At 47.4% G+C, this 24,285-nt stretch overlaps 1 protein-coding gene across 1 annotated transcript in view; it reads right to left on the bottom strand.

The window, feature by feature from the left end:
* Nucleotides 1–22,305, bottom strand: part of arid2 (AT-rich interactive domain 2) — a 28,371-nt gene extending 6,066 nt beyond the window's left edge. The window contains exons 1-14 of the mRNA XM_030113215.1: nucleotides 21,794–22,305; nucleotides 21,577–21,670; nucleotides 20,566–20,663; nucleotides 9,776–9,909; nucleotides 5,149–5,367; nucleotides 4,826–4,893; nucleotides 3,892–3,961; nucleotides 3,528–3,778; nucleotides 2,670–2,766; nucleotides 2,379–2,588; nucleotides 2,130–2,294; nucleotides 989–1,067; nucleotides 763–897; nucleotides 313–521 (exon numbers count right to left, since the gene is read on the bottom strand). Of these exons, the coding sequence (XP_029969075.1) occupies nucleotides 313–521; nucleotides 763–897; nucleotides 989–1,067; nucleotides 2,130–2,294; nucleotides 2,379–2,588; nucleotides 2,670–2,766; nucleotides 3,528–3,778; nucleotides 3,892–3,961; nucleotides 4,826–4,893; nucleotides 5,149–5,367; nucleotides 9,776–9,909; nucleotides 20,566–20,663; nucleotides 21,577–21,670; nucleotides 21,794–21,885 (1,921 nt within the window). The 5' untranslated portion in view covers nucleotides 21,886–22,305. The remainder of the gene's footprint in view (nucleotides 1–312; nucleotides 522–762; nucleotides 898–988; nucleotides 1,068–2,129; nucleotides 2,295–2,378; nucleotides 2,589–2,669; nucleotides 2,767–3,527; nucleotides 3,779–3,891; nucleotides 3,962–4,825; nucleotides 4,894–5,148; nucleotides 5,368–9,775; nucleotides 9,910–20,565; nucleotides 20,664–21,576; nucleotides 21,671–21,793) is intronic.
* Between the last annotated feature and the right edge of the window lie 1,980 nt (nucleotides 22,306–24,285).

The raw sequence follows: 24,285 nt of genomic DNA, 5'->3' as shown, positions 1-24,285 counted from the left end.
CGACATACAGCCTCACCGCTCCCAATTCTATATTTGATATAACAACAAAAACAGCTTAGACAGTTTCTAAATGCTTCCCGGCGTGAGAGACCACAGGTCAAACTTCCTGCGTTTCATTTCCTGCGATGCAGCTGTGCTGCGCCAATTTCACGCGCAGCTCCTCTCACTTTGATCATTTCCTCAAAGTGTTTGCCTTTGTAATTAGTTCAGCCATCTTGTTCCCGGCGGTATTAGCTCTGCGGTCTCTGCGGTTACTGCAGAAATGACCGGAGTCTGATTTTGATGCTGGACGACTGAAGGAGGGTCCGGTACCTGGAGGAGGGGCCTGAGGGTCTCCAGGTACGTCGTGCCGAGCTGCTGGAGGCGGAGGCGCTGCTGCCGGGTTCTGCTGAGGCTGCTGGTAGTACAACTGGATGGGAAGGGGGATGGACCTCCGCCGCAGGCCTACCAGGAGGATGTGGACCTGGCTGCTGGCCTTCTGCTCGTCCTGCCGCCGCATCGTGTGGTTGGGGAACACGGTTCTGGAGCGGCAGGAGGAGGGTAAGAAGATTAGTGATGATGGGGAAACTGCTGAGCTGGAATCCCAACCAGAGGTGAACGGCGCGGTCACTAATCCAGGTTTACAACTCAGCATACAGAGCAGCGGTTTGGAATTCTTCTGGAGGATTACCATCACACACACACACACACACACACGCTACTGATCTTGTCACTGTGGAGCCACGAGGCAACAGTGTGGACTTGGGAGGAGCCGGGACTGACCGCAGACATTTGAGGAAGCCAGTAGAATTCAAGATGTTGCTCCGTCCCATTTTGCTGCACGTGGCCAGGTACTCAGAGTACATTTCTGATCGAGACACCGTGCCCTCGGGGTGGGTCTCGAAGTGTGCATTTAACCTGTGGGACGACACGGAAGAGAGGAGCGTGACCGAGGAGGAACATCCAGCGGCGTCGGGCGCTCGGCAACGGTTTGTTTCTTCGCTCTCACCACTGCAGTGTGAATTTCTCCCCGTCCAGTTCCACGATGCCGGGAGGAGGCTGAGCAGATTGAACTGGGACCCTCGTTACTGCGCGCACACACACAAACACACACACAGAGGGAAAAAAAAAAAAACCTTTATGTTACTCCAGACTGCGCCGCCAAGCAAAGCAAGCACATGATTCATCTCATCCATCCTTTGAATGGTTCAGGTTTGTGGTGCTACCGGGTCCGTCCACTAGATGGCAGCAATCCAATGACTTGGCCTGACAGCATTAACTGTCAGAAGGGTTCAGAGCACAGAGCTGCTCTGCTCCAGAACAGGTGATTTAGTCCTGCCTCGGCTCTCCACCATCACAACAACTCAGCTTGGCCAAATCTCTTTGATGTGTATTGCAGCCGTCCGATCGGAGACAAAACTGAGCGCGTCTTTCCAGTTACGACTAAAACGTTCATTCTACATACATTTTTACACGATTCAACAGCTTAAAAATCAAAATAAATCAAAGCATGGGCTTCATTTGAACTGACTGGCAAGAGACGGACGCACATGAAAAGAATCTATTCACGGAGGCCGTTTCAAAGCACTCCAGTGAAGAAGTGCCGCGCTAGCATCTCTCTCGCTCTGTGCATTGGGACAAACAGTGTGGACAGCAGGAGATATTTGATGTTTGAGTTATAAACTGTTTGGTTTCTTGTTGAAATTGTTAAAACGCTCATGCAGCTCTCACATAAATCCAACAATTACCGCTGAAGTAGGAGTTCCCGACTGCCGAAGCAGACTGACTGACTGGTGTCTTGTGGCCATTTGCATACCTACACTGTGCTCTTAATCTAATTTGCATACAAGCGCTTTCCATCCTGGAACGCCGGGCTCTGGTGAGCAAGGTCAGGCTGCAAAGAAAGTTTTTACTACGGCCTTGTTCACACGATAAAAACTTGAAGTGGAGACCGTGAGGTTTTGCTGCATGTTGGCTTCATCTCTTTGTAAACATCTTGACTCATTTAATCTCCTTGCATATTCATGGCTATTTAAAAAAGACGCTTTATTCAACTAAGGATCAATTTAGACACAATCAATCAAAATAGCTCATTTCTACCTCAATGAGGAGGATCACAGCCTTCCAGCCCGAGGCAGGAGGACACTCACCCGGTGCCGGCGTGCCCTGCATGACTGCAGGCACCTGCTCCACCAGCTGCGGCCGGACCTCCGCCGCCTGGTCGGCGTTGGCCTGATGCTCGATCAACCGCACGGCCGTGAGGGCGTCGGGTCCGAACGTGTGCAGGTCAACAGAGACTAACCGCACCAGGAGGTCTGCGGGGGGAAGAGATTCAGCGGTTCTGCGTCACCGTTCACCCGCAGGCATGAACCGAATCAGCGATGGGAATCAACCGGTACCTATGCTGTGGTCCACGGAGGCTATTTTGCCACAGGGAATCTCCCCCAGCTGGGCCAGCAGGTAAAGCACCTCCAAGGAGGCCATGAGTAACATGAGGTCAGGCAGGGTGAGGAGCATCATGACCTCCCGGTACGAGTCCTGGTCCACGTACTCGCAGATTAGCATGCCATTGTCCTCCACTTTACTGAGGTTACCCAGGATCTCCATGGCTGAAAAGGAAGGACAACATGTCGTTTTCAATCCGGAAGCTTCACTTCGCTGCCGACAGCAGGAACGTCCCGGGGCCTCACCTCTCATCTTCAGGAACCGGTCCCTGGACATCAAGCATTTGGTAATGGTGTGAAATATCAGATGTGTCGTCCGAAAGTCGACAGGATCCAGCTGGAGCTGAAAGGAGGCAACACAACGTTTATGTGGCCAGTTCGATTTAAAACGTAAAAAGGCAGCAAAATCTGCTTCAGTACTCGTGTAAAAGATTTTAAAAAACGCGTTCGGAGCGATATCTGCACCCCAACATTCAATTAATGACATCAAAGGCCGAGCTGATCGTATCAGGGAACGAACCACACAGCGTCCTAAAATAGAGCGCCGGTACCAGCTCATCAACATGCATCTTAAATCGAGGAAGGAAGCCAGCTCCCGCAGCCAGCCCGGCGTGGACGACTGGAAGCGCTCATTCGGAGTCGGTGACAGCGAGGAACCGGGAGAAGTCACCCCAGCCGAATGTGTAAATGTTATTCTGTAAAGCAGACTGTCGGGAAGTGGCGGGGAACGCCATCTGTTCGCAGCTCTCAGGAAGCCGTACCTACATCGGCCGCACTGCCGGAGCGCGTCTCCCAAACAGACTGACCCCGCGCCACAGCGCCGTTCACACGTCCGTCTGATCCGAGGTAAACATCGACGGCTTCCCCAGCCTCTCGGAATTTCACCACAGCTTCATCATTCAGCTTTCTGCTGGGACCAACCGGGGCTCATTTCACCCCACAAACTGGGGGGTTTTCACTCCTCTTTAGTTGGCACGGATATTAAGAGTTACTACCACAAAAATGTTAAGCTACATTAAGTGTCATCAGTACAATTTCATTCTTTTTCTATATTCTTTTTTTACGTTTTTTCTTGCTTAAAAAAAACCTCCACCCTGGTCTCACCTCGGCAGCCACGTTGCCCAGCGTGTCGAGGCCGAGCTGTCGGAGTGAGATGAGGTTACAGTGGGCACAGAGCAGGAGGAAGCGCAGGCACGTTCGGTTGGCCGCTAGCAGCTTGACGTTGGCCTCCTCGAAGGAGAGGTTCCGCAGGATGACGGCGATCTGCAGCACCCGCTGGGCCTCCATGTCGCTGATGCCCGGGTTCCGCGGCGGGTGGAAGATGCTCTGCCAGCGCCTCTCACACGACGTACCATCTGCAAAGAGGCGCACGCTTCAAATATCGCTTTGGGCTGCCGTCAACGTTTTGACTGAAGTGGGAGAAATGAAGCGTAGGACTACGGTTATCGGCAGCTGATGTGGTTTTCACCTTGTGCCGGGCTGCTCTTGTCCCAGATGAGCTCCCTGACTTCGGCGTCCTCCACCACCTCTTTCCAGAACTGCAGGGAAACGGAAGCAGACGCGTCAACAGCGCGGCAGACGGCACACAAAAGGCTTCATTAATCTCCGCTTACCATAATATGACTATAGGCAAGAGTAGTAAAGTGGGGTTACGGTGGGGTCAGTAGACCACACTCACTGAGGGTTGAAAAACACAACTAGGAAGCTTGATAGTTACTGCAATGCAACCGATACTGTTAAAATGAATAATACATCTGTCTTCAAATGTTTTGGTTACATGTAGCCGCTGCTATCTTTATCCAGTAATATGATTTCCTACCAGAGCTCAGCCTATATGCTATTCTAATGCTGGCATTCTCCACAGAGAAAGAATTATGCATGTTTTCTGAAGAACATACAACATAAGTACATATATTTGTATTGAGCTGAAAGAGTGGAGCTGCAGTCAGTCTCAATCTTTAGATCAGATTCAATCAAGAATGACTAACTGGATGAGCTGCAATCTACCTAAAAAAACATGTATTTGAGGGTATCTGTAATCTCTGAATGAAGAGTGAATGTGTCCGGTCCAGGGTGTCACCTGCCTTCATTATCTGTTGTTTTTGACCCGGTCAGTGTAAAAACATGGCTGGACGTTGACTGGTCTCAACCACAGTATGTGTGAAAGGTTGCAGGGTTCATGCGCCGTTCTGTACGCAGCCACCAGGGGGCGACTGGGAAACCTCTGGCTTTACTTTAGAAAAGCTGTTAACCTTCCATCAAAATGAACAGTTAAGCTGTCAAACCTGAAATCTCAGACAAACTTAACATATCAAAGAGGAAAAACTATACTGACGGCTCCGCCCTCCCGAGTGACAGAATCTATCATTTCCACATCAGTTTTATTTTTTTTAATACGTTACCCTGACAAAGTCCCGAGAGGTTTTCTCCTTCCAGTCCATCCCGAACACCCCGGAGAAGCTGCCTAGTGCTGAGAGAACACAGAGGGAACGTCACAAGCAGGCTTCTCTTCTGCCTTTTTATTCCCCGTGACAAATTATATTTAGAAGGTGCTAAAAAGAGTCAACCGTTTGATCCTGAAACACGGGGCATGCAGTAAGCGAGATAAACACAGCGAAAACCGTCTCGTGCGGATTTCTGCGACGAGGGAACTAACGTAACCTGACAGGTACAATCATCGTCTTTGCTGTGACTACGGTGAGAGGGAGCGAGTTTAGCGACGTACAGTCGTCGAAGACGCCGGCGTGCGCCAGCAGCAACGTGACCAGTTTGGGGTCCTTGTCCAGCTGCATGGCGTGCTTGCTCTCGTTGGAAAGCAGAGTGCAAACGTTGACGGCAAAGTCCACTTCGTTGGGGAGGCCCGAGAGGAGAGACAGCACCAGTTTGTTGTAGTCGCACGGCGCAACGAAGTCCGTAGACAGTCCATAGCTTTGGCGAAGATAGTCTGAGAAGAAAAAAAAACAAAACATACACTTACACATGAGTCAACAACGAGGTTGTTTTATATTTCATCAATTTTTCACGGCACAGTCACTTTGTTTTACTCTAGTAATACATCCGACTTAAAGAACATGCATGATTTAAAACCAGCCACGAAGGAAAACTGCGTATTAACATAAAACCCAACATGAACTGCGATTTAAAGGCTGGAAACTTCTGCATCACGGTGAAAGGGAAAGCGTCAGTTTGGGTTTTCTAATACGATTTTCAAAAACACTCATTAAAAATAAATTCAGCTGCAACGACTCAACCTGCTCCTCTGCCAGACACCGAGCACGGCGCTCAGAAATAAAACATGTCAGACGTAGCGGGTTTGTAAAACGGCAGTTTGGAAACAGCGCTCTGGGAAATTGGGAGACGGCGCGCTCAAACCCGGCGCCGTTTGACGGCACTTTCATCTATGAAATGAACACAGGGTAGCGCGGACGCCGCGTCAGGGAGGAAACTGGTGTATCGGCACTGCGTCGGAGCGATCCATATCTAGTCTAGATCTACTATAATAAACTCTTGTAAAAGGGAAGAGCTGCCCATTCAGACAAAACTTTATTTTATACTGTGCGTTCCAGACACACAACCTCCTCAAGCACTTTCCTGAAAATCAAAATGAAACCACAACTCAAAGACAATCCCCCAGGTTTCACCACACAAACACACACTAGAATGATTCTGACTGAGGTCCCGTTTAAACCACGCTTCCAGTGAAAACATCGTTTTTCATTTCTGTCTTTGTTTCCACAGATATGGGGTCGGACAGTTGTCAAAACTTTCCACCTTGGGAGCTGTTTTCAGTGACTCTGCTCACCGTTGTCATGTCAACAGACGCCCAAAATGCCATGAAACTTTCCCATGCAGCACTTTTTACGCCGTATAGAAAATATTAACTCGGCGGCAGATTTTTCCAGGTTAATCTACAGAGAATCAGTCCAGACTCTGACTTCCTTCATTAATGATTGCAGCGTGTAAACATTAGCAGAAAGCGACCAGCGGCTTTGCGCTCCCCCTGCACACCTCCAGTCACGTTATCCTCAGATTTATTTTGCACTTCGACTGACTTTTAAAGCGAACCAAATGGGGCACTACGCCGCTCGGTGAAAGCCATCTTAGTGTGATGAGCCGTGTCGCGTCTGACGGAAGGAAATGAATGTCCTCCAACTTTTAATTGCGTTTGCGTTCGACTCCGTTCGCCCTCATGATGAGCTTTTTATAATTAACAGACATTTAATATGGAATTCTAACTGTATGGCGACGTCTTGCCTGGAATACTGTAAAATCTACATGATCCTGGATGTCAAAGCGGAATTATTTTGTCAACAAAGAGCTGCGATCGCGCTCCGCTCTGCACTGTAGCTTGATTTTCTGCTATCAATCACTTTATGTGCACTGGTGTCATTTCGCCGTGCACCGGGTGTTTCAATTTGGCGCAGGGTCTTTGTAGACCGCCGCCTCTGGAAACCAATCATAACACAGAGAGGAGTCCCGCTGAGTGAATTTGATTTCCATGCTGAAAAGGTTTGTGCAGGGGAAATGTAATTCAGCTGAGTTGCCGTTACGGCGGCGGCGGCGGCGGCTCCTGTCTGCGCTCGTCCTCCGGCACCTGCAGCGAGGTGCGGCGCACCGCCGCGCGACACGCCGCCTGACAGACGGGGCTTTATGAGCTGAATGAATCAACGCTTGTCGCAGGCCTCCGAGACAACGGGCCCAAAACCAGAAAGCCGGGAGACGATTTCCAGAGCAGTTGTCAAATAATTAGCCATGACCGAGCCGGCGACGGCCGTAATGGCACAATTTCAGGCGAGGTGTCCCACTACATTACTGCTGCATTTAAATTCAGAGCCCGGGGACAGACGGAGCGCATTTCTCTGAGCTTTACGACGCCGCCGAACCAAAAACACTGAGATATGAGCTGAATGCAGACATCAGAGCATCAGCGCCAGTCGACAACAGGAAGCTGCATCCAAAATCTGACCAACAGTTGGCGGCTTCGCTTCATGTATTTTTAAATGCATTTATTCTGTGTGTTTTGTTCGCTCTGCTCATTAAGAAGCTTTAATCCCCGTTCTATCGCAGGGAGATGGAAATGATCCCCATGTGATGAAGATATTTCAGCAGACGGGGGGGAACGTGCTGACCGGAGAGGAGGGGAGACCGGATCCTCCTGCTGCTTACGGAGCGCAGCATCAGGCTGATGTCTCCAAACACACACTTATATAACACACACAAAATGCATATTTCAAGTGTCGTCAATCCGTCCAACACTTTGATTTTCTCTGGGAGTCCAGTTTGTTTTACACAGCTGTCGTGAAAGTGACGAGTTTCTCAACCGAAATCAAACAGTTCCACCTTTAACTATCAATCGTGTTTACATCTTCCATTATATTCTCAGGAGAAATGAATCAAGGCTGTAGGACCCACTGCGTCCTGGGAAGAATCTGTAGATACGCAACATACAACAATACAAGACGTACAATTATTCATCAGAATATGTATCAATGCTGTCGCGAGAAACTCAAAAATGAGAAATATGCAGTGAAATGTGACTTCTGAATATTCCAGCCATGCCCACAGGACCAACACCCAACAGCAGCACTTTAAAAGAAAGAAAATATGAAGCATAAGAAGTCTTTCGATATCAAACACGATCCTCAGTGGTTTCTTCTACAGAAGCAGAAATTCTCTGGATTACGACACCTGGTCAACTGTGGAGCAACACAGACGACCCATCGATCAGAAATCTATGCAGTTATTTATGAAATCAATGCACAGATGAATGTAAATTAATTCCCTCTGGGATTTGTAAAGTGTTTTGCTCTGTATGATCAATATTCGTCTTAATCCTTTAATCTAAACATCTCAGTCTTAATCTACAAAAACAGTCCTGCATTTCCTGTGACTGAACTGATCTATAATCACCGCTGTCATTTCAATGTTTCTACATTCACACGACAATGTTTCCAAGTCAAAGCAGAAAGCTCTGGTTGCGTTTTAGGGGTCTGTTTCCCCGACAACGGTCTTCAAAACCACTACAAATGCAACTTCTTGAAAATGTGCCAACTCTGTCTCATTGCAAATCTGTGCCGATTCCAGAAACTGAAAACCTTCTGAAGGTAAGAGTCTCTGCTCTGCGTGGGTACAGCCGTCGGCCGGGTTCACCTCGCCCTGTCGTGTGTGTTTTCCCTCAGCGGTCATCTTTTTGGAGTCAATTAGCTCAGCAGGCGGCGCGGCGATTGTTCGAGGGAAAAAAAGGCTGCGAGTGAAAGGCTAATCTAAACCGAGGCGGAGGGAAAACTAACAAGTGCTTCCCTCTTGCCTTCATCAATAACTGCTGTCAGGACAGTCAATTACCTCAGAAAGCAGCCCAGCGGTCAGCGCGACAACACTCCCGACATAATGGACAGATCTCATTCAGCGTGCACGACCGGGTCCGGCAGGGCAGACCAGAGGTCGGCTCCGAGCCGCACAACATGTGATTTATAACGTGGTTACTCGCAGGCTTTTTATCACCGGCAAAGCAGCTGCACACACTCAAGAGTTAGAAAATTATTAGTCAATGCTTAAGTTTGTGTGGGCAACTTTCAGGCAATTACCGCACGCTTCAGAGCCTCGGTGCAAACCCAGCCGTGCTGAGCCAGGTCAATTCAAAGAGTCACGGCCTAATGAAAGTGATCAACGGGAAGAGGGTGATCAGGCTTCACCGGAAGCAAACAGTCCGAGAAGAGATCAGCTGTTTAAAGCCGAGAATAAACAGCCTGACAGGACAACGATGCTTTTCAGTTTGTGAGAAAACTTTTGCATTTACACTTGGAAACATTGCAAACAGGATCTCAGAGTACAATACAGCCCAAGATGGCAGAAACAAATCCCAACTCCAACAGTTCAAAAAGATCTCGAGAAAACAGAAATCCTCCACAATCCGTTAGGAGATGATCCATTTTGGGGGAAACGCACTTGTTTGCAGAAAGTGAAGTGAGTGAATCAATACCACTCGTGACTGCACTACCGATGTGTGGCTGGCATCAGCGGCCTGCGACCATTCAACATTTCACTACGAGAGAGTACGTCTCCAGCTCCGTCTGCATGGACACAAGCAACACGAGCGCCGCGCTCACTCAGCCCCGATGCGAGGATCCACCTCCGTCTGCTGACTCACTTCTTCACTATCGCCACGTGAATGAATTCTGAAATGGATTGGAGCTGAAAACTCATGTACTGTGGGGAAACCTCACGTGTGTGACCACACTGAATACACACACACACACCGCTGAAACGACCGGGATGTATTCCTATTAGAGCTCACTCAGCCTCCAGCAGCGTGACTCTCCCCTACTGTAAAGCTCAGCGCTGACCGTGCCTACCTGATACAACGTGTTGCTGGTAGTTATAAGAGTTAGGAATTGCACCGATTGGAAGAGAGGCTTTGGGGTTCCCCGGCTGCGCTTCTTCATCATCCTCGCCGAAGTGGTGGACTTTCTCATACTTCTCCAGGTATCTGTGAGGAAGCAAAAAAAAGAAGAAAGAGTGAGTCGACAGCTTCGTGCCATAAATCCTCATTTCTGTCGGACGCTCGCTTCGGGTGATGAAGCAGGATCACATTGAGTCTTATTTACTCCATAATTCACTCGGCACTCAGACTGTGACTGTTTGAGCGGCGGGTATCAGGCGCACAGCAGCTCCAGAGGGAAACCTTCTCGTGCGCAACTCTGCAGAGTAAAAACCTCCAACTGGCACAACTACAACAGAGAGCGTGAGTTGGCTACGATGTGTTACTGTGACGATGAAGAAAGCCCAACATTAGCACCTCTTACCCACGGACCCACGGACCTCATGTTGGACACCCCTGAGTTAGAGGCTTTCTATCAATCTGCCAAAGCTTTGCAACACATGAAATGTTCAGGATTATATTTGTTTCTGCGTTCGTGCCTGTAGACCAGTTTAAAATGAATTGTGTTGTTAATGTGCGACCGGTACAGGATGCCGTCGCTCTCCAGCAGCCGACAGTGCAGCTCTGATCCCTCTTTAATTGAGATTTGTCCATTACAGAGACCAGCCCTGCTGCAGCACATGCCATTCGCTGCATTCATCTGAAAGAGACATCGGGGTTCCCCTAATTTAAAGCCGACGAAGCCTCTGGGGGGACGTGCTGCTTTGTAACATGTACAATAAAACCCTGTCCGGCGCCGCGGAGGGCCGCCTCCTGAGCAGACTTGGCCGTGGCCGGCGGGCGGTTGGTGTGTGAATGGGCTGGTGGCGGAGGAGAACACAGCTCCGGTTCTGTGAGCACGGGCTGCTGAACAAACGGCAGACTTCGCTGACACGCGGCCAGGAGTTGGCAGAATAGTGGCCGACGATCTCCGGCAGCCTGAAACACTCCCGCCTGGTGTGGATCAGCCCGAGAGGACGCGTTACATCACCTCCTTTCTACTGTCATTTTCCATGAGGGCTGGGGCTTTTTCAGTGTGTGTGTGTATATGTTACGACGCAGATCTTCATGTGTTTCTTTTCATGATGTTGAAGCTGTAAGTGGCACTGTTGATATAAAACATGCCGCGACTCTCAGTCCATGTCCTGCTGGGATTGGTAGTTTAATAGAACCCAGTCACACCGTAACTAGTGAAAGATCCTGGAGAGAAAAACTAGCGTTCAAAGCTTAATGGCAGAAAATAGCTCTTTAGATCTCACGAAAATTCAGACTGACTGCAAACACAACAGGAGACCTTCGTCAGAAAACAACATTTAAAGTGATTCAATCCAGAATAACATCAGCGTGCGCCACAGCTGACCGCACAAAAGGAATCGCAAACTAAATAAATAGTCCACGGCATTCAACTTTTCTTTCACTCCGCATGCAGCGTGAGTCGGTTTGAAAGATGTTCACAGCTGCTTTAGCCGACACCGCGCCGCTTTCAGAGGGCGAATCAAAGCGCTCTGCTTCATGACGGAGGCTCAAAATGAGCAGGGATGGGAGAAACGGATGTGTCTGCACGACTGAAGGCTGACAGGTTTTGGTGCATCACGAGTGCAAAAAGCTCAATGAAGCGACTGAGGTGTGAAAATGATTACCAGAAAGGAAAAAAAAAAAGTAAAAATCCAGCTCTCCATTTAAAAAACTCACAGAAGAAGTGTGTGAACGCAAACAGCTGTGAGCCAAGAGCGAGCAAAGTTTGTGGGAAAACCTCGATGAGCATGCGACTGCAGCCTCTTAGGTTGGATCAACACTTTATAATAATGTAGAGAATCTGCCAGGCAAACACACACGCGCGCACACACACACACACACACACTCAGCAAAATACCTCGGCAGCGGCCGTGGAGTGAGCCCGGCCTGTGTGGTCGTGAGTCACCCAGCAAGTGCCTGTTTCTGAATTAGGGCCCGCTTGTTCATCGCGGCCGAGGTAATCCCCCGTCCGCTGGCTGCCGGGTGACACGCCGGACTATAAATACACTCAGCCTTCATTTGTGGAGAGAGACGGAGGGAGTGAGGGAGGGAGGGAGGAGGGAGGGATGGGCCCCGGTCCCCGCTGCAGCGTCATCAACCGCTGTCTGGGCACCAGCGAGGAAGAGGCTGTGTGTGAAAGATGAGTAAAGGCACGAGACGAGGCCGGGGAGGCGGCTGCAGCTGCTCGTGTTTGCTTCCTCTCAGAGAGAGAGAGAGAGAGAAAGAGAGAGAGAAAAAAAGGGAACACACTCCTCCCACAAACCAGAAAACCACCCGAGCTGGATTTAATTTGACTACGACCGTTGAAGGAAGTGTGTGTGTGTGTGTTTTCCCTCCAAAATAGATAAACTGACAAGGTGTGACACACAGTCTCTCTCTCACACACACACACACACAGCCTGTCATTACTGCTGCATTAGCTGAAGCGATGCCTCTCGCACCGCCAGCTGCCCAGATGCCCTCCGTGTGTCGGTGTGAGTGGGAGACGGTTGCCCCCTGCTGGACGCCGGCGCAGGCGTGCAAACACACCCCGTGCCAATTTCCTGCACTCAAATGTTTGCTGGGGATTTGACGGAGCCGCTGCCCGGCGCTGGCTGGGGGTGGTTTACTTTGTCAATAATCACAGGGGCCGTTTATTGATGCCTGTGAGCCAACTGCGAACGTACCGGAGGGGCCGGATCGCCGGCTGAGGCGTTTGTGGGGGATTCTTTCAATCGGCGTGCATGTTGCACCGACACGGGCGCATCGTAACAGGGTAGAAAAAAAATCTGCGCCGACAAAACATCCCCCTGTGGAAACACAGCTAATGTGCAGCCACCTGTTGTCACCTGTTGTTTCATGCAGATGGCAGCCAGAGTGAGCACAGACAGCGGACAGAACTGCAAAGTTTGACGGGTCGTGAGTAACAGGCGAGCCAACAACCGGTTCGTGGTGTTTTTTTTTTCTTCAATGAGCAGAGAGTAAATCAGCTGTGTCAAACACATTCAGTACTGGGGTCACATGACAGTCCAATTTCAACCGGTAAAATAGTGCCAAGGTAGCATTTCATGTCAACTTTTAAGTTTATCATTGTTGCGGCGCAGAGTATACGTGATGAAACTGTCAATATTTTTAAATCACAAAATCCTCCTTTAATTCTCTTATTGAATTACTGACATTTAAATCAAAATGTCAACAACTCTCGTCATGATGGTAAAATGTGTACGAAAGTCAAAATCCTAAATATCTAAAGTGAAACTGGGGGAAATGCAACAGAATATGGGAAGTTCCAGCAACCTGGGTTTAAGCAATGTCCAATCAGACCACAGAGAGATGTCTGCAGAGATGATCTTTCAAAGTCACACATCAATACAGAGGCTTTATATGGAAAAACTGAAGTTTATGTTGTAATAAAGAACTGCTGACACTAAAATCCTGTTTTGCTCATTTCGGTCCCAATAAACAAACACACACCTTCACATCACATCCCACCGTTTCAACAAATATTTTTCTGTCACCATGAACTGCAGCGACAGGAGATCAGAAGGTCGTCTGTTACGCAACAAAAATAAAAAGCGATTGTTAGATGTAATTTTCTGAAAGTTACAGGCAGCGAGTGGGCCGCAAACTCCTGGACGAGAACAATGGACTGTTCATGGTCGCTGGCGAGAAAAGCCAAGGACGCCCCGGATCAAAGAGCAGCGTTTCTTGATGCCGTCATTTTTGAGCTTAAAACGTGGAAAGTCTGTGTTTGAAATAGAAGACGTGAAGGAAAAAAAAAAAGGGGAGAAACGGTGAGTCCAAAGCTCAGTAAGTGGAGACAGCTCACACAACTGGTGCAACTTCCAGTTCCGAGCATTTCCTTAGAGTTATCAGCGTGGTCGATCAAGCAGGCAGCTGCGCGGTTAACAGCAGAGGAGTTCTCACACTTCTATCTGCGCGCCACACACTCCTGTGCTTCTTCTCAAGGAAAAAGGCGCGCTTTCAGACACACGTGTGTTTGTGTGGACAGTTTTTTTTTTTTTTTTTTTTCTTCCCCCTGATGTGACGGCGAGAACTGTTAGTGGAGGAGGGCTTTTCTGGGACTGGATTTTCAGTGCGGAGAGACGTGGACTGGTTGGGAATACGCCTGATCCTCACTCATTCGGCTGTTAGATTTGTGTTGAGGATTTTAAAACGCTTCTTCTAATAATAAACTCTCTTTATGGATTTATTTGGGTACATTCAGCACCGAATTCCTGATCAGAATTCTGACTTTGTGTTATTGGCTTTAAAGCGGTGATCATACCCGGTCTCTGCTGTACAGCTGTGAGAAGGTCCTCTGACACCCTCCCCCTGATTTTTAAACAGGGTTGTTTAGTGGAGGCATCTGGTACCGACAGTACACATAACCTGTAATTCTTAAGCAGGCATATTGATGACAGCCATGCAGATGGCGCGGCTGCTCTGGTTTGTTTTGGTCCTTCTATATGGTACTGACTCAGCTTGCATTTAATCATTCTGAGACGCAGAAACAAGCATTTTCAGAGAGAATACTTTGTAATTACAAATGCTTTCAGGAGTATAACTAAAATGTGTTTACTCAATACACACAGACACTGGTTGCAAAAGATGGAGACACATTAGATGTGCCAAATTTAAGAAACTCATTTTAAACAAGTGTCCAAAGGAACCAAACCATTACTGTGAATCATTTCCATCTATTTCTTCAGGACTGTCACACTTCCGTGCTTTTTCAATCAAACATGCTTACATTGCATCCAAATCCAGTGCTGAAGGTGAAACCTGGATCAAAACTTCATCTAGAAACGTCTCCTACTACATGAAGGCCAGTGCTGAGAACATGAACCTGAGAGTGAGAGAGCCGGATCTTATTTTCTGCATGGTCTAGTACACCACACACACACAAATGCAGAAAAAAATCTCTTGCGTTTCTTAAAACGTGAGAATGTTGTGACACATGTGCTCTGGAGACTTTACCCTCAGACTGCTTCAGATCCAGGCACTTTGGTTCATATTAACACGGAGAACAAACTCGCCACGATGCAGTTATGTGCTTAAAAAATAACCGAGGAGAAAAAGCAAAGCTGGACGTTTCATCGAGAGGTGGAACGAGACCATTTCCACCGTCAAGTCCAAGGCAGATCGGCTCATCTGCTTGTTAGCAAGGAAACTGAGAGGAGGAGATTAGGCTATCAGTTGTGGCCAACGCTGCTGGAGGGCAGGTCAAATTACAGACAAACCAAAAAAAAAAACAGAGTCTCCAGAGCCTTCAGATATTATCTATGATGTCAAGTTTTGTCTTATTTCGCTAAAACTCTCTTATTATTCCCTGTAAGGAGCTGGCAGCAGGAGCTCCTCCACTCCTCTCCCCAGAACTGGTCGTCATTCTGGCATCTCTGAGAGTCTGAGCGGCAGCTCGGATGGGGTGAGGGGAATAATAAAAATACAGCTAATGCGAGCCAGATCAAAGGCTGCCGGGTCCAGATGTTTCAGATGAGCGGGAGAATCTTTCTGGCATCCGCTGGAAGCAGAGCGGGACCAATGGGCACCGTGCTACATGGAACCGTCTCATAAATAGCTGTGAAAATTAACACCCGCTGAGCAGAAAAAGCCTGTCTGGTGGTGTGAGCCTGGGCAAGGGCTCAATGTTGTGTTTTCTCTTTTTTCCCCTTCCTCAACCGGCAATATGACATCTGAGTGGAATTCAGGCTCTGACATTGTAATCAGTGTAAACCGCACACTTTAGCGCTATAGGAACAGATTCTCATTTGGCAGCAGCGTCTGGTGAAGGCGCGCTCCAGGCGCGGTTCATTAGTGTGAACGCTGTCATCCAAAGCCTGATGTGCACTCAACAAGTGGCTGAGGATCCCTCTAGGTAGCAAACGGTCGGTGTTTTTAAACAGTCTCTGGTGTGGTTTGACTGAAGTCCGACCACGGAACGGAGCAGAGACGTCTACAAATGCTTGAAGGACGGAACAAGACCTGAGAACTCATCTAAAAGTATCAATAATATATATGCATATATATAAAATCATTCAACAACTGGAATAATATTGTCCAATGGCTTCTTCTAGTTACATTTATATGCTTGGTGGATGTAATCCAGCATTTTTCCTGTATCTGAAATCTACTTTTCCCAGCGTTGCCTTGACTGACGCCTAATTTTCCGAAGCGATCCCATCGGTTGACAATAGCTGTAGCGTTCGGGCGCAGTCACAGTGATCTGCAGCGACACGGCGGTCTGGAAGATTATCTCAGGCCGTCTGTGGTCGCACAACGAGAACAGCAGCCGTCCTCAAACCCCTCTCATTATCCAACATGAGACAACAGGTTTGAAGCCATGATTGACGCAATTTATTGTCATAATCAAGTAACGTGAAGTCAAATTCAGCAAGGTTTCGGTGTCATGAAAACTAATCCCACTGCTGACACAATGATTTCAAACTGAAACGTAAAACTCCTGTTGCGTTTTGGGTGTGTGTTCATACACAACAATACTCAGTCATGTTTTTGCAGTCCCTTGCTTAGCACACACATTTTGTAAAGTATTCTTTAAGGAGTATTTTAAACATGACGCTTGTGCAAGGGTGTGGATAAAAGGACATTTTAGCACACATGTGGCTTTACTTTACTGCGTCCTCACTGTCGGTTCAAAACATAAGCCACAGCTTTATACACAGATAAGAGTCACAAGACCCAAGATCCTCAGGACTGATGTTATTATGTTCATTTAACATTCTCTCCTTAAAAAAAAAAAGAAAAACATTCGACGAGCAGTAAATGGCTTTAATTATAATCCACTTGCGACTCCTTTCATGGATTGAAAATAGAGGGGAAATTATGTCACGCTCACATGACTGCACCGCTGGCTAATTGCTGGGGTCATGAGAAAAGTGGGGTCACACGCCAGCAAACAGTGGAGAAACAAAGCAGTGGTGTTGGGACTGGAGTCATATTACACCGAAAAGCTCACAAATACCGCACACGAAAAAGAGGAACCTCGAGAATCTGATTGCACCTGTTCATCTGAGCCGCAGACAGTTCCAGGTTCAAAGTGTGGCGCGATCGTTTTTCCCTGCATGAGGAGCAGCGTGGTGAACTCCGGAGACAGATCACGCCGTGGTGCTGGTTGATTCAGCAGAGAGGGGCACAGTCACAGGCTTGTTTCTCTCTGTACGACCACCGCCGTCCTCGGAAGCGGAGTGAGAAAGCCGAACCGGGCTTGTAACGCAGCGCAGGTCAAGAGGTGAAATCTAATCTGTATTGATGAATGAGAATTCCTGCCACATGCTCGCCAATCCCAACCTCTGCCGAGTAAAAACGGCTGTGAAATTAAAATAAAGATTGGTTTCATTCTCTTCCTTATAAGCCAACCACAAGCCTCATTAATGGTTACACTTCTTCCATTCAAGCTGCAGCACAGGCTGGAGCAGAAATGAGCGTTCCTAGATGTCAGTGACTCATGGGCCTGATTTCCTCCCAGCGGGGAGGCAGTGCTGAGGGCAAACAAAGGTTGAACCAGGGTATCCGTCACCTGACTTGGCTTCTGGGCAAAAAAAAAAAAAAAAAAAAAACGCCGCGAAAAGAAGTCCAAAGCAACACCGGGGGCCTTATTTCAAACGCCTTCCATTCACTCTCAAATTACGGAGCGCGTCTGAACCCACTGGATGGTGTTTTACTTAGAAACAAGAACTCTGTATTCCCACGAGGAGCCACTTCCAACACATGGAACTACTAATGGAAGAGGAAAGTGGACATGTAAAAACTCTCGACTGAAAACCAACCGCGCGAAACATCTGAGCAGAAACTGTGAAGTTCTGCTACACGGGATTCAGCGGACGTCCGACCGGCTCATCAATCACTTCCTAAATCTCCTGCCGAACCACCTCTCACACAGTTTCTATCCTGGTCCTCGGCGCTGCTAATGAAGCGGACTGGAAACAGAGCCACGTTTCAGCTGTGCCCTTAGCCTGCCCGAGTGTGTTTTGATGCCCGCGCTTTGATCCGGAGTGTGAACCCTTCCGCCCCCCAAAGTCGAAATGAAATCAGCGCCACTGGTAGGATTTGATGTCAAAGCGGCGCTTCAACAGGTTGAAAACAAGCTGGGTGAAAAAAAAAAAAAAAAGTTTCTGGCAAGGATCGCTCTCTTATTACCGAGTGACATTCAGATATCAAATAGACGGCGGCGGGAGCTGGCAACTGAACTTCAACGTTGCTTATTACTCCGCTCTGAGTGGGAAGTGCTGACCAGAGAGAGCCAGACAGACAGACCGAGCGAGAGAGAGAGAGAGAGAGAGAGAGAGAGAGAGAGAGCCCACATCATGATCATCCTTTTCATTCAGAGCGGAGGACTAGGTCAACACAGAGTCACAAGCGTGATCCCTGCAAATATGCTGCATCTCCTACTCCTACCTGATAACTCATTTCAGAGAAGAAAAGTAAGGAATCTGTGGATCGCTGGACCAGGAAACGATGCACCCGATCAACTCCCACAAGACGAGATTCTGCTCTTTCAGAAACCATTCAAGAGGATTTTGTGATGTGAAACTCTGGTGACTAAGACTAGTCAGAAAAACATTGAAAATTCAGTTCCATTTAGATGTATATTTTATAAAAGTCGTCCCCAAAGTATGCTTTGCATTTTAAGTGCTATCTGTGAGCTTTATTCAATCTCCAACACCATATTCCATTTTAAATGCAACTGAGAGGGTTAGCATTTTGTGTCGCTGCTCGGTGTCGTCGACATGAAAAGTCGAACTTCAGCTAAGTTAAGGGGGAGCACGAATTCTGAGGTCACGCTGCCATAATCTGCGTTATCATCTCAGATTGAGCAACCTACGGGCTTCAAAAGGGCGTCAAACCAGTCTGAGTGTTTGAAGTTATCACCACTTGCCGCGGTGACAGCTCGGTGCAGGTCCATAAGTGAATACTTGATGTGGTTGTGTATTGCTCCAGTGGAGTCGGGTTTTTCATGATCCAGCTGACATGCTGCCTCTTTTTCTACCAGCTGAACTCCAAACTAGCAACAAATTAAAATAAAATGTGCATTTAAACCGAACGGTGCCCGAGCAGACAGCTGTTACGAACGGTAAGTCAGCTAAATAATCAGGGTTGATATTAGGAAACATCTAAATGTCCTTGAGTGAGACTTTGACTCTAAACCAGCTCTAACAAGCTGTGCACCCGGCTCTGACCTCTGACCCCGCTGAGGACTGTCAAGAAGAACATCCACTGCAGAGATTCACTCGCTTCCCTCTAGATTCACACAAAAATTGACTAATTTTTGTGAAAGCGAGCGGCACAGGCGAGGCGTAGATCATCTCTTCATTATCAGTGTCGGTTGAAGGAAGACAAGTGGAGCTGCCTGCTGCCTCTGACATCCACTACACCAGGCAGCCTGAGATAAACTTTACAGAGCAGCTCCAAAGGCTGCCGTGACACAGGAAGATTCAGCAAAGTTGCTTGACCCAGCTGTCAGGTCTCTTTCGCCCTATGTTTCATCTTCGAACCCAAAACATTTCCGGAGGTATTAATTATAGTGACTCAGCCGAGTCGTGCGAGGGAATCAGAAAGAAGCCACGCTGTTAATACCTACAAATAATTCCAGCTTCATCCTTCAATATGGGAGTCAAAACACTGAGTTTGCCACAAGGCAGCAGATACATGTATCGACTTAACTTCTCTGCAATGAGCTTTGGAGGCTCAAGACTCCCTGATTCTGTGACAAACGCTTATGATAAACTCAAACTGAAATCCAGAAAACAGATTTCTTATTGTTAGTGTTTCACCGAGGCTGAGAGGATAAGTACCCACATAAATCACATAACAGAAACTCAACACCTTTGCACTACAGCTGCCTCCACAGTAGAAAAGCACCTAAACGGCTGTCTTGAAGTCCGCCTGAGCTTCTAAGCGGACCATTATACCAAATTATGTGATCAATGCTGGAGGAAAAAAGATGCATTACAAAGTATTCTGTCACTTACCCTGAATGTGGTTTGTGGCTACCGTGATACTCAGAAAGACCTCGGCTAACTCCAGCAGAGCTGTGCAGACACTGTCCCTCTCTTGGAACTGACACTGATGCTTATCTATGAACCTTTCAAAGGAGCCTCATCAGCAATGCACGGTCACTAATAAAAACAGGTCGTTACAGTCAGAACCGGCGGCAGCAGCTTGCACCAAGACAAAAAAAATATAGAACGAAAAAAAGCCAACTTGTTGACAATGCACAAACAAACAGCTTCTGCTGTAAAGTATCCACGAGTGGGTACAAGCGTTTCTCTGCCACACAGGTGCAATCCCTGGTAGGCAGGTGTTGGTGGTGGGAACAATGGGTCGCATGAGTTAAAGGGGCGAGAGAAGAAAAGGGAGTACAGCGACTGCAACAACACCACATGCAGAAATGCCAGCTGTTGTGGGAGAACAGCATTTACACCAGAGTCCCATCACTGGCAGCTGACTGGGGAGTCTGCATCAAGCACACATGGGAGCAGAGAGATCCGCTGAGCACCGCTGCATCACAACCAGATACTTCAAAACATCTCCCTCCGTAAAAGCCAGATGAATGTGAGCACAGATCACGAAATGTACACAGTGTAATCCGTGGATTGCCTGTCACAGTATGGCAGGAGTGGAGCAGCGAGGCCGGATCCTGCTGACTGCATCTCAACTTTTGTAAACACATCCCACATGCTACCTGCCAGGAGGAGAAGCTGCACCACTTACCGCAGGTAGTACTGTTTTAAAGCAAATGCAGCGTTGGAACAACTCTTGGGAAAGTTAAACTCCTCTCCAAGTTCAATCCATTGGTTTTTGTCGGAGACCTGAAAAAGGCAGAGAGGGCGTTTATGTTAGGAGATTTAATGAGAGAGCCAGGGAGAGAAAGCAAAGAAAAAGAGCGGTTACACTGCAGCCATCTGCTACAGGTTTCCTCCAATGAAGCAATACTGAGATCACTAATCGATAACTTTGTCAAACTGCTGAATATACGTGAAAATAAGAGAACGAGATAAGGGGGAAAACAGTCCGACAGGACGTGTGTAATGAGCTAACCGATGTGTTTGTTACCATATTTACATTTGACACACAGTCAGTAGAACTGTCTGTCTTCCCTTTAGGACATGAGCGTTACTGTAGAGGCTAGTTAGCACCGAGGCTAACGGGCTAACTCCACTTCAGCCGATTTAAAAGCTAACGATGCTAACTCCGGTAAAGTGTGTGCATCGGTAAACTAACGCCGGGAGAGGCGAGCCGTGTCATTTACCGGCGGCTTTCTGTGCCCTCCTCTGGATCCTCTACACGGGCCTGTGAGGCCTACATTTTGTGGCCAGCCATGAAGAAAGATGGCTATGGCAGGAGAAGAGAAGCCGAGCTTCCCCCGGCCGGGCTGAGAACCGCCGGCAGAGAGCGGCGAGCCGCGTCCCGGAGCGGCGGGCGGGCTGGCTCCGGGGCCGGCCGGCCGGCCGGGCTCCGTGCCGATAATCGATGCTAAACGTGCCCGCTAATTTCGAGTCGCTCCAACTGCACTCTGACTCCGAGAGTCTCGATTCGCACAACAACACACAAGCCACCACATTGCATTAGAGATACACGGCAAGAAACAACTAGCACAAGGCCGACACTCTTCACGGCTTTCCGGAGGCTCGCACTTGTCCCGGGTTAGTTGTTGTGGGAGCCGGGGGAGTCCACACACGGCCACGGAGTGCACGAATAAAGACTTTTTTAGTTGCCACTCACCTTAGCAAATCCACCTAAAGAGACGACTCTGATGTAGAGAGCATTCAGATCCAGCTCTTTCCCACCCACGATAGGAATCTTCCTGAACGGCGATCTGTGGGGAAAACACAAGAAATCAACGCGCACATGTTTAAAAAACACTCCGGGTTAAGTCGCACTGGCGTGCAATGCGGATTTAAAGTTGGATTTCTCGGGGAGAAAGACGCCCCAATCTCACCCTCTGCTTTGGTGAAATTGCCGCAGCTCGTCCAGGAAAGCCTGTCCTTTCCTCCGCTGATCTAGTAGATTTTTCCCCGTCGAATTTGCCATTGTTTTTGCATGCAAAAACGGTTAAAGCCCACTTCAGTCGCTTCCTAAGACACCAAGGATCCCATACTCCGCCGGCGCTCAGTCATCCGCCGAGCTGAGTGTTTAAAAAGTTAAAGAAATCGCTGATAGCAAGAAGAGCGGCAGCTCGCTAATAAAGACTGATGCACACAGAAAGCGAGCCCCGATCAGAGCCCGCACTAAGTTCCCGCGAACAGTCGCAAATACGACCGATTTACCGGCAGCTCGGCCGCGCCATGGCCGAAGGTGTTGAATTAATGCTTTTGGTCGCGGTTGTATTCGTTTGGAGTGGTTTGACAGTGTGTTACGGACGCAGCTCCGAGGCTATCGCACACACTGTAGAGCGGCAGAGGATCCAGTTCTCAGACAAAAAGACGTGAAGGCCGCGGAGCCCCGGCCTGCCATGCGCGCAGCGCCCTCTGCGGCCAGCGGCGGCACTGCAGCGGCCGGAGCCGCCGAGCCGCTGCCGCCTGGAACAATAGAGACTGTTTTCTTTTTTAGGGACCGTCTGACAAGTGCTGCCTGTGTGTGGAAAACGGGTCAGGAGCCGCTGGGAAACGTCCCGTGGGGGGAGGGGAGAACACTAATTAACATAGTTCCCTTATTACCCCGGCCAGGCGTGCAGTGGAGGGCAACCCTGCCTTTTACTGCCACAAGACAGAAAGAGAGATAAATATATGGATGAAGCCGGTCTCCGGGACGCATGTTCAGGATAAGTTAGGGTTAAAGTTTAAAGTGCATTGACAGATGAGAAATTATTCTATTTGAGTATGCAACTATTCATCTTGCGGCCCCATTTACAAAACAATGTTTCAAGTGCAAACGCAACCTTTTATGCATTTTTGTTCTACACACATTTTGGAAACGATGTCCGTTTACACAGAAAAAAAACAAATGCTGTTAAGCAATGTAGTTTGCATGCCTGGCCACTAGTTGGTGCTGTTGGTTGTATCTACAATGAAACTACACACTTTAGTACTCAGAGAATATTAACAATTTCAAGTACATGGACATGACTGTCAACTCGAAAACTACCAAGTCCCAGGACAAGAGGTCCTTGTTTCACCTCCTATTTCTAGGATGTGCAGGTGCAGTCACATTGTGGTGCTACAGGGGGTCAAGGGTCATGCTCAGGAGCCACAGTCGAGAACTGGGATTTGAACCTGCAGACTTCCATATGAAAATCCACTTTGCTGGCACCTAGCATCTGCCCACTAACCCTTCTATTTATATCATATAATAGAATTGAATAGAAAATACTTTATTAATCTGAAGGAAATTCCTTGAAGCGTCGTGACAAACTGAGAAAATACAAAGAAAGTTAAATATCAAATAAGAGAGGATGAAAATGAAATCAGCAATTTTAAATATTAATATGTGCAAAGCTTAAAAGTGACTAATGTAAGCACATAAGGGATTAATTCATATTTTGCTGAGTTTTTCAATACAATTCTAATTCTATGACACAATCCAGTCATAATCTAGATTATGAATGGATTGTGTCATAGAAGAGATGAGGAAAAGCTTTCTAAATTATTTGTATGTCAATGTGCAATCCCATCTTTTTTTTAGTGTTTTTAAGACAAACCCAGATTGTTTCATTTCAATAAAATAATCTTAATCCTAGTCTGCTAAAATATTTCACTAGGTGGAGATTTTATTAGTTTGAAACACAATCTACCTGATTCCTATCATTTCTAAGCAATCTGAGGTTTATTTACTCACGATTTTTTATCATTTTTAAAGCAACCCAGAGCATAGTTTCATCAAGTGGAAAAAAAAGTTAATCCTAGTCTATTACATTTGGTTATCTTTACTGTTTGAGGTTTTTATTAGAATGGAACATAACCTGAAACATAATCTTTCAGATTTCTATCATTTCTGGACTGTGCTTCAGAGATTTTTTTTTTATAGAAAATAATTTGTAATATTTCATTCTACCCTATGTTGTTCTTTCAGTTTCATTCTTTCCATGTTTATAAGAGCCTTATACATATTAATATGCAACATTGCTTAATTATTTGGTATTTCAACTTTCTATGCTGTTTATTATGTTACTGTAAAGAATTTCCCTCGGGATTAATAAAGTATTTCTATTCTATTCACATTATTTTGTATGTGTAATCCTATCTTTTAACTCACTATTTTGTTCCTTTTAAACTGACATGGAACATTCTTTCATCTTGTTACAATGAAATAATGTTAATATTTGAGGGTTTTCTTCATTGTTTGGAATACAGTCTTATAATTTCAACACTGACCTAAAGAAATGTTCTTTATTTTTTAAAAAAATTGACATGATCAGTACCACAAGGCTTGGTTTTATGTAAAAACTCAGTGATTTGTCCACCACATCTGATCTTAATCCATGAATGAGAAGGC

The sequence above is a fragment of the Salarias fasciatus genome, chromosome 17 (genome assembly GCF_902148845.1).
Source record: "Salarias fasciatus chromosome 17, fSalaFa1.1, whole genome shotgun sequence".
In the NCBI taxonomy this organism is placed as follows: domain Eukaryota; kingdom Metazoa; phylum Chordata; class Actinopteri; order Blenniiformes; family Blenniidae; genus Salarias; species Salarias fasciatus.
This window is presented reverse-complemented; position numbering and strand designations above follow the sequence as displayed.